At 44.0% G+C, this 9516-nt stretch overlaps 1 protein-coding gene across 1 annotated transcript; it reads right to left on the bottom strand.

Moving 5' to 3' along the window:
- Positions 1-1456: 1456 nt before the first annotated feature.
- TEX48 (testis expressed 48) lies at positions 1457-6024 on the bottom strand. The gene is made up of 4 exons (XM_068553967.1): positions 6015-6024; positions 5511-5633; positions 3316-3444; positions 1457-1560 (listed from the first exon to the last, which is right to left on the bottom strand). The coding sequence occupies exons 1-4, from the start codon at positions 6022-6024 to the stop codon at positions 1457-1459; spliced, it is 366 nt and encodes a 121-aa protein (XP_068410068.1).
- Positions 6025-9516: the final 3492 nt, after the last annotated feature.

Raw genomic sequence — 9516 nt, 5'->3', positions numbered from 1 at the left:
TCTGCCATTTACTATTAGTGTAATCTTCAGAGACTTATTTAAGTTCTCTGTGTCTCAGTTTCCTAATTTGTAAAACCAGAGTAGTAACAGTACTATCCTTGTTGGGTTATTATGCTAAGTGAGTTGATATTTATAAAGCATTTAGAAGAGTAATATACCAGATTTATACACTGCTGTTATCGTTATTGCTCACACTTCTTCAAATTGCACATCCTTCAAATTGCAGCCAGGATGGGCTTTCCACTGTAGGTGTGAATCTTAATCTAGAATATTGTGGTATAAGACATCGTCTTCCTTTATTCTCCTCTTCAGCGCTGGGGGCAGACACAGGGAGTGCTAATGTATTGTCTTAACAACTCACCGTGTTCATATTGCAAAAACCAGAAATATGGCTATGTCACTTTGTTGCCTAAACATTACCTTCCCTGGCTCCCCATTACCTTCTGGATAGAGTCCAACTTTCTTTTTCTGGATACGAGGCTCTTAAAGCTCTGTCCCCCTCACCTCTCCCAACACCCTGGCTCAGGTTTTCACTTTTGTCTTTCCAAGCATCGAAGTTCACTACTTTATACTCCTACCAGCTTGTCTTTCTGTTTTCCAAATTTGCTTATTCTGTTCCCTCCTTCTGGAATACCATTCCCCTCTCCTCTTTGCTTGGCTAATTCCCTTTCAACTTTCAAAAAACTCAAGCACCATCTCTTCCAGGAAGCCTTCCCCAAATCCCCAAGTTGGTTGCAAAATTCCCCATTGTTATTGTTTCCCAATTGTTGTCTATAAGGTGAAGTGATATGCTTCTGTGCCTGGCTCCCTGGCTAAAGCTGAAGCCACTTGGGGTGTCCTGCATGTTATGTTTGCATGCTCTGCATTTTAGCACAAACAGCTTTCTACAACTGCATGGGCTGTGCATTGCACTATAGGGCTGCTGGTTGTAGAGTTGTGCACTACCTGCCCCACTGTTCACTATGATCCTGAGCACCAAATTGAGTCCCACAGTAGGCGAGCAGTATTGTGCCCTCAAGTTCTAGACAGTTATTACAGCATCTATTTATAGCTGCCCGTTGCTGACCAGCCTCTCCTAAGTACTTCGTTAGGTTGGTAAGGAGTGACTGAAAGTGTTTTAGAATCAGACCTCATTTCTTAATAAGAGATGCCTAATTCTAATTGTTCTATATTCAAGGGAATCTCAGAAGTAGGGCTGGGAGAGGGGAAAAGAGGAGGGACACAGGCCTAAGATGCAACTAAGGACTTTAATTGGAGGCAGCTCCTCCACAGTGGCTTCTCCGGGAGCTGAAGTGACTCTTGCTGGCGGCACAGGGATGGCTCAGACGTCTTCTCCTCCTCTGGGGAGTTTCCGAATCAGTCTTCATGGCCCCTGTTCACCGCCCCCTTCCTGCCGGAGACCCTCCAGCAGCCGTGCAGCCTCGGAGACCTGCGAGGGGGCTGCCGTCTAGAATGTTCAGGGTCTCCCAATGAGGCATGGCTGGTACGGCCAGCGATCCTGGGAGTAGCGGCTTGGGTTTCTCTTGTGAAATCCTCTTTTGGAAACATGTGAATTCACATCTGAAAGAAGAAAGGGAAAAATCACACTGAGTGAAGGCTTTGCTCTGGCCCTGGGTGGACTGTTCCGGTCGCCTCCATCCCTGGTCATTGTCAGATTCTAGAATACTGTGTGAGCCACGTGGATCCTGGCCTGGGACGCATTGGTACCCCATTGGAGCATTCAGTGACAGCAGGGTGTCTTGCAAAGTGCAGTGGCTGGAAAATAGAAGAATTGGGCCCATGATGGTTCTGACGTTAACACCACTCTCTGCTGGGCCTTTGGAAAGTCCCTTCCCACTGTGGGCCAAAGCCTTCTCTATACAGTGAGAGGTGGGTTTATTTTTTTTTTAACATCTTTATTGGAGTATAATTGCTTTACAATGTTGTGTTAGTTTCTGCTGTATAACAAAGTGAATCAGCTATACATATACATATATCCCCATATCCCCTCCCTCTTGCGTCTCCCTCCCACCCTCCCTATCCCACCCTTCTAGGTAGTCACAAAGCACCGAGCTGATCTCCCTGTGCTATGCGGCTGCTTCCCACTAGCTTGCTATTTTACATTTGGTAGTGTGTATATGTCAGTGCTACTCTCTCACTTTGTCCCAGCATACCCTTCCCTCTCCCCGTGTCCTCAAGTCCATAGAGAGGGGGGTTTTTAAACTATGCTCCATGGAGCCCTGTGGGGGGAAGGGAGCTAGGGGGGCTTCCAGACCCTCACCCCCAATTCGAGTAGAGCAGGACCCCTTTGATTTTTTTTTAAAGCGTTTGTTGTTATAATTAGCTTTTTAAAAAAATTAATTAATTAATTAATTTTAATTTTTGGCTGTGTTGGGTCTTCGTTTCTGTGCGAGGGCTTTCTCTAGTTGCGGCGAGCGGGGGCCACTCTTCATCGCGGTGCACGGGCCTCTCACTGTCGTGGCCTCTCTTGTTGGGAGCACAGGCTCCAGACGCGCAGGCTCAGTAATTGTGGCTCACGGGCCCGGTTGCTCCGCGGCATGTGGGATCTTCCCAGACCAGGGCTCGAACCCGTGTCCCCTGCATTGGCAGGCAGATTCTCAACCACTGCGCCACCAGGGAAGCCCCACCCCTTTGGTTTTTTATAGAAATTGGACTTTGAAATTTTGTTTGCCAGGAGGGTTTAGCTGTTACGAGAATTCTGAAGTGACTGGGCTGGATGACGCTCACCTCTCAACAGCCAGCCTAATAGGGTGGTTGTGAGCTGTGTGAGGTCACCTGGGTACAGCGTTGGTGCCCATCAATGGGGCTGCGTTTCTCCTTCCTGGATGTGGCTACAGCCCAGGAACCAGAGGCATTTCTCCCCCCACTGGACTACGCTCAATCCACAAGCATTTTCTGGCATGTTTATTTGCCATGTACCTGGTTGAGTTTGGAGGAACAAAAGTGATGTAGGCCCTGCCCTCCTGGAACTTATGGTCTGGTGGCTGAAGCAGACATTAAGCAAACAGTCACGTGCAATACACATATAAGACAATGCCACAAGGGCTTAGAAGGAAAGTATGGATATGTGTTCTTTCTTCCCAGACCTCCTGCTCCTCATGTAATTCCCAGCTCAGAGGGTTCTGCAGCCAGGTCTTAGACCCCTGGACTCTGTCCAGTGTGTCCTAGAATGTGACTGCAGCTTCCTGAAGGCAGCAGTCCTGCCACTCCTGTCACCCCACTTAGCTCAATATCAAATTGGGGTTTGGTCATTAGGACAAGGCCCCCTCCCCCAGAGGTTCCTGGTCAGTGTTAGGACCCCAGTTTGGAGCTCACCCTCAAACTCACTGCTGCTGAAATAGGAGGTTCTCTTTTCTGGATGGAGCAGGGATTTTCCCAAAATCACGCGGGACACTTCATTATCTTGCTTGAGATTTTGTCCGTCAAGCTCATCCTTCTGCAGACCTGGCAGTGGTAATTCCACGTGGTCATGTGGGGAGGCTCAGAGGAGGTACCAGAGGTGAAGGCGTTTTGCCAACTGGAGCAGGGCACATGGACCAGCGGTGATTATTGTGGGGTGGGAAGTACCTGAGTCTGCGTCCTCTGGTCTTCTGAGTTCTCTGCCTCATAAGCAGGCACTGGATTCAAAATATGTATTCTTTTTAAAATATAAAGTTTACTTTCTTCCTGTTTATAAATATAATGCATACCCATTATAGAAAAGCTAGGAAATATTGAAGAATATGAAGTAGGAAAAAATGCCCCAAACACCCCTCCCCTCAGATATGATCACAGTTCCAGTGTTTGCCTATGCATATTTTTACATAGTCCATCACATCCTGTATATTATGCATGCGTTTTACTTTGTACATATCATAAATATTTTTCTCATGTCACTAAATTTTAAGGATTTTATGGATAATTCAGGATTTATTTAACCAATGTTCTATTGTTGGGCGTTTAGACTGCTTTCAAATTTCACTACCATAAATGCCATTGTGATGACCACTGTTGTGTATAAGGCTTTGTTTTGACATACTCCTAGATTCTTAAAGAATGACATACAATCTTGTCAACAGACTAGGCTGTATTCTGTAATAAATGACTATCCTTTTCTAGCCGCAAACCTTGAACAAATTGCTTCACCTCTCTCTGTCTGTGTTTTCAGACCTGCAAAATGATATATCCATTCTGGATAATCAGGTCCACTTCTTAGAGTTATTACAGAGATTAAATAAGATCACTTTTCTAGTGTGTAAGCTCTGAAACAGTAGGGGACTTATCTGATCACAGCTGGGTCCCTTGTGCCTAGACAGTGCCTTGCATGTAATTGGGGCTCAGTAATTATCATTATTATCATCTTGGAAAAAGGGACTGACATTTTTAAGTTTCTTGGTTTTTATCGTGAAATTATTTTCAGGGGAAGTATTTTTTAAAGGCCCCTGCTATGGATTTCTGGCAAAATATGCCATGAGAATTTTTTTCCTGCCATTGAACTGTCCTGTCTCCTAGTGGGATTGTGCCAGCTGCCTGACCAGCCTCCCTGACCCCACCACTCACCGCCCAACTGTGTGTTTGTCCGTCCTAGCTTTGCCTGATCTTGACAATAATGCTTTTTTTTTTTTTCTGTCTGAAATTGCTGATTTTGACCCCCAGTCTTCTCCACTATGACCTTTTGTCATGGATCATCAAGAAGGATGTAATTACAAACTGAAGGTCAGGATGCCTTCTCTCCCTCTCTCTCTCCTCTTATACATGGTTGCCTTGGAAACTGTGTGTTCCAGATGGTCTGACTAAAGATGAAAAAAGATGTGTGATAGACTTTGCATGAGCAAGAAATACACTTTCGTTTTGTGAATGATTGAGATTTAAAGGCATATTTGTTTTAGCAGCAGAGCCTATCCTATCCTGGCCAATACCTATACACTGTAGTTTCCATTTGTTGACCTTTGTTGAATGCCTACCTAGCGCAAGCCCTGTGCTTGGTGCTTCTATCTATTCCCTCATTTAATCCTCCCCGTGATCCTGAAAGGTAATAATACAGTGTGGCTATCCCCATTTTACAGGTAGGGACACTGAAGCTCAGAGAGAAAGGGTAAGTGACTTGCCCAATTCTGTGGCAGAGCTGATTGGATCTAACCCCAGCCCCAAAGGCAAGGTTCTTAGCTGCTATCTTTATAGTCTTTAGACAAGTGACTCTCAGACTATGATGTATGTTCAGGTTTCCCTGTGGGTCATGTTAAAACGTAGGTTTTGATTCAGTAGGACTGGAGCAGGGTCTGAAAGTGCAGCTTTAACAAGCTCCCAGGTGATGCCGATGTTGCTGATTCATGAATCGCACTTTAAGTTTCAAGATTTTTAAGCTCTATTGTTTATGGATTTGGGTGCTTAGCCACCCAATCTTCACTTCATTTTAGGTTGGAATTATTCAATCAGAAGCTGAAGGAAATCTGAGGGTATCTCAGCAGGAAGGGGGATGAGCAAAATGAAGCCTCGAGAGGCCAGGCAGGGTGTTTTCGCCTGGTACCTACCATGCTTTGATGGCTGAAGCTCTCGGGTTTGACTGGGGATCTTGGAGTCATCTGTGGCATTGGGTTCCTCACAGCATTTGCAGCATAAACAGAAGATCTTCGAGGCCAGGTTTTGGTGGGCTGCTGTACGAAAGAAAGGAATGGGGCCTTGGGTTCTGGGGCCTGAATTCCAGATGCCCCGTTGGAAATTTACTGTGATGGGGGTCATACAGGGTCAGCTTCTCCCAAGGTATAATAACACTTCCCTCTTCCAGGTCTCTTGTAGCTCCCCACAGCCAGCAGGTCCAAGCCCTTCAGCCTAGGTTGCTCTCTCTTAAGGTCGCTATTCCTATTTTATACAAAATGTTCTTACCCATGGAAAGGAGTTGAAGCCTCTATTCTTCCAGCTTTGCTTGCAGGGGTGCCTTCTTGAATCAACCGATCTTGAATTTGAGCCCGGTTCCCTGGGCAGGGCTGTTTGCTAAATAAACATAAGACTGTGGATGAAAAGTGCCAGCCCTTTACCTGTGCTCATGCTCCAGGTAGGATCCCACTATAGCAGAATCCCAGCCCATGCAGAAATCCACATAAACATGCTTGACTTCTAAAGAGATCTGTATTCTACCCCATTTCTAGGGGTAGGTTCCTTAACCTTCTCGAGCCTCACTTTTATCACGTGGAAAATGGGAAAAGCAGTGCCTACTTTGCAAAAAGTAAAGGTTTAAACATACGAAAATTGACCCCTGTGGTGATGGGTACACAAAGTGCCCAGTCAGTGGTCATTGCATTTCCTTTCCCTCCCCTTCATGTAGCTCATTGGCTCCAAACTATTCTAGCTGGTCCAGGTCCCATGAGAACATGGTGATGAAGCACAGTCTTATAGATGTACGTCCTGGTTCTGCCACCAACTTGCTGTATGGCTTTGAGTAAGTCCATGCTTATCTCTGTGTCTCAGGCTTCTCATCAATAATAAGAGGAAGTTAGGTTAGATGATCTCTTCAAGGATCTTCCTAGTTTGGGTGGTCCAGAATTACAAGGCCTTGTTTTCATCCCAAAGTCCTTTCACTGTGTATCAACTTTTCCAGGTCTCTGAATGCTTCCTGTTTTCCCTTCCCTTTCTTAAAGGGCAAAACCCCCTTGTAGGAAATTCTTCTCACAATACCCAACTCACTATGTGAGTTGTCTCACTCATGGGCATTTGCTTCTCACTTTCTCTACTCTCATACCGTCCAAGCCACCATCAGCTCTTGCCTGAATTATGGCAATAGATTTTCTTTTCTTTTTTTTTTTTTTAAATTTTTATTTATTTATTTATTATTTTTGGCTGTGTTGGGTCTTCGTTTCTGTGCGAGGGCTTTCTCTAGTTGCGGAGAGTGGGGGCCACTCTTCATCGCGGTGCGCGGGCCTCTCACTGTTGCGGCCTCTCTTGTTGCGGAGCACAGGCTCCAGACGCGCAGGCTCAGCAGTTGTGGCTCACGGGCCCGGTTGCTCCGCGGCATGTGGGATCTTCCCAGACCAGGGCTCGAACCAGTGTCCCCTGCATTGGCAGGCAGATTCTCAACCACTGGGCCACCAGGGAAGCCCTTACCCTTGACTTCTTAATAATTAATACAAAATCTCTAACTTCCTGCACATAAGCTATTCAGTATAGCACAATTTATATACTGTGGCTAGATACAGCGAGCAGACTAGACACATACGATGTCGCTGCTGTGTGGGATCCTTGGACCAACAGGGGTACTTTCTGGGCCCATTTAGCTTCAATCTCCAATAGTCCTTTGGATCTGCTGTCAAGTGAGTTTTTCATCATAATTTGAGCTGTGACATATTTCGCTGAGCTCTCCTTAATGAATTTATTTTCTTAGGATTTATAAACAAATGGAAATTAATATAAGGCAATTAGATCTTTTGTTTTGGAGATACACCATTTAGCAAATATGCTTACCATTAATACGCTGATTCTTCTGCTGCTTGCTATAGTTTCAATCTTCATCTACTTATATAAACTCTTGCTTCATGGGATTTTGTTTTGTTCTAGACTGCCTTATGTATATTGAGTGTAGAAGGAAATGCTTCATAAGGAAGAAATGAAAACATAAGTCTGACCTGCCTCCACCGCCAGGCAGCCCCGGGAACTGATGGTTGGAGGTCTGTTAGATTGGTGGTCAGTTTGTGTAAAGGAAATTGCTAAACCTTTGCCTTGGGTCTCTCCAAACCTTCATGAGCACGTCTGTCTTGGTAAAGCAATGAAAAGTCACTTTTCTCAGCCTATATTTTGGAGTTAGTGATTTCCAGGGCATTGATCATATGAAGCCTTTTAGGTTCTCCTTGGCCAAGGAATTCAAGATGTCATGCATAGTACAAACTTTTGACTAACTGTAGTGTATTCTTTCCTGTTTGTCATGGTCTCAGCTGCATTAAAGTTGCTTCCTCTTCCTGGAAATACTCTTGCTTTGTATATATACTCTCACTGAATGTACTCTGATGTGCTTATCTTAATTAATGGCAAAATTTTGCTAGATGACTTAAAATTACAATGGCCATTATGGCAAACTTTCAGTGTCAAAAATAATAGATTTAAGAGGGGCGGTAGAAAAGAGAGAGGACAAAAACACCAAACACTCAATAGAGGGCTTCTTTGATTGATATGCTCTCGCCCCAGAAAGAAGAAGAAAAAATCTTACTACTCAAACCTGAAACCTACTTGCATTGCATGTCTCCCTCTCTCCACCTAGCTTTATCTCTACCACCCACTTAAACTTCTCTTGTTCCTTTCCCTAACTACCTTAATAAACTTTCTTCATGGGGCATTTCTCTAGAAAAGAGAACAAAACATTGCACAATATTCCCCTAAAACTCCTGTACCAGAAGGTGGATCCAGAGAAGTTGAATTTAAAACCTGGGTGAGAGCTGAATTGAGGAGAAATATTTAAAATCATCTCAAATTTTGGAACAACAGAAAGTTGCTGTCTAGTTCAGGATTCTGTTATTCAGTTACTTATTGCCCTGGACTACCACATTTGTATCAATTAGTTAACTTAATTTTTAACCTTCAACAATGGGGGAAAATGTTTAAAAGCAGCAGGATGGAAAAGACCAGAAGATTTAAATAACCCATCTATGCATAATTCCAAAAAATTAAGGGCTTGAGAAGTTAAGAAACACAGAAAATGCACCACGTAAAATTATTTCAAAAGTTATTTCAAAAGGTAAAACCTTTTTCTTAAGGGTAGATTGGGCAAAGATTCAGAATTGAGAACAAAATCAAGATGAATCAGTAGGAGACTGAATAAACTTTAGGACATTCTGGGGTAGACCAACAGCTTAAGGGAACCTTTTCTTCTTTTCTTGCAAGGGACTCAGACCTGAAATAGTGAACTTAGATACAATAAATTGGAATGAGAAATTTAAACTTTGACCTCCCGATTATTTTCAAATAGTCCTAAAAATCAATTAGAAATCAAAATAACTTTAAGCCCTCTTGGACCAAAAGTTCCTCTGTTCTTAAAGAATACGGAGCCTGTGGATGAGGACACGTGTGTGTGTGTGTGTGTGTGTGTGTGTGTGTGTGTGTGTGTGTGTGTGTGTGTATATATATATATATATATATATATATACATACTTTGAGCAGAAAGACCATTGGAAGAACTCATGTTCCATAATGGCCAAAGGACAACTGTCCGAATCTGTCCAGTGATACCACTCTAAGGAGACCTTAGCACTCAGCACTCTCCTGTTCTTCCTCTAAACTCCCAAGGAAAATTGATAAATAAAGGTGGACAGTAATACTGCTTGATTGTTGACATGGTTTATTTCTTACTGGGAAATCAGACTCTTCAATGCCAACCGGGACTAAGACCTACCATTCTTTGTGATGACTATGTGTACCTTTCCGAGTGTGCAACTCCCGGGCACCCTCAGTGGCCTGTGTTTCTTACACAGTGTTGGAAGGGAAAAAAACCCTTCATGGAGTTATCAATATCCCAGACTTCTGAGGATAGTGAGCCCTCCAAAGGAGGTGGACAAC

Source organism: Eschrichtius robustus, chromosome 10, assembly GCF_028021215.1.
Source record: "Eschrichtius robustus isolate mEscRob2 chromosome 10, mEscRob2.pri, whole genome shotgun sequence".
Lineage (NCBI taxonomy): Eukaryota > Metazoa > Chordata > Mammalia > Artiodactyla > Eschrichtiidae > Eschrichtius > Eschrichtius robustus.
Note: the sequence above shows the minus strand (reverse complement) of the source record. Positions and strands in the feature narration are given on the sequence as shown.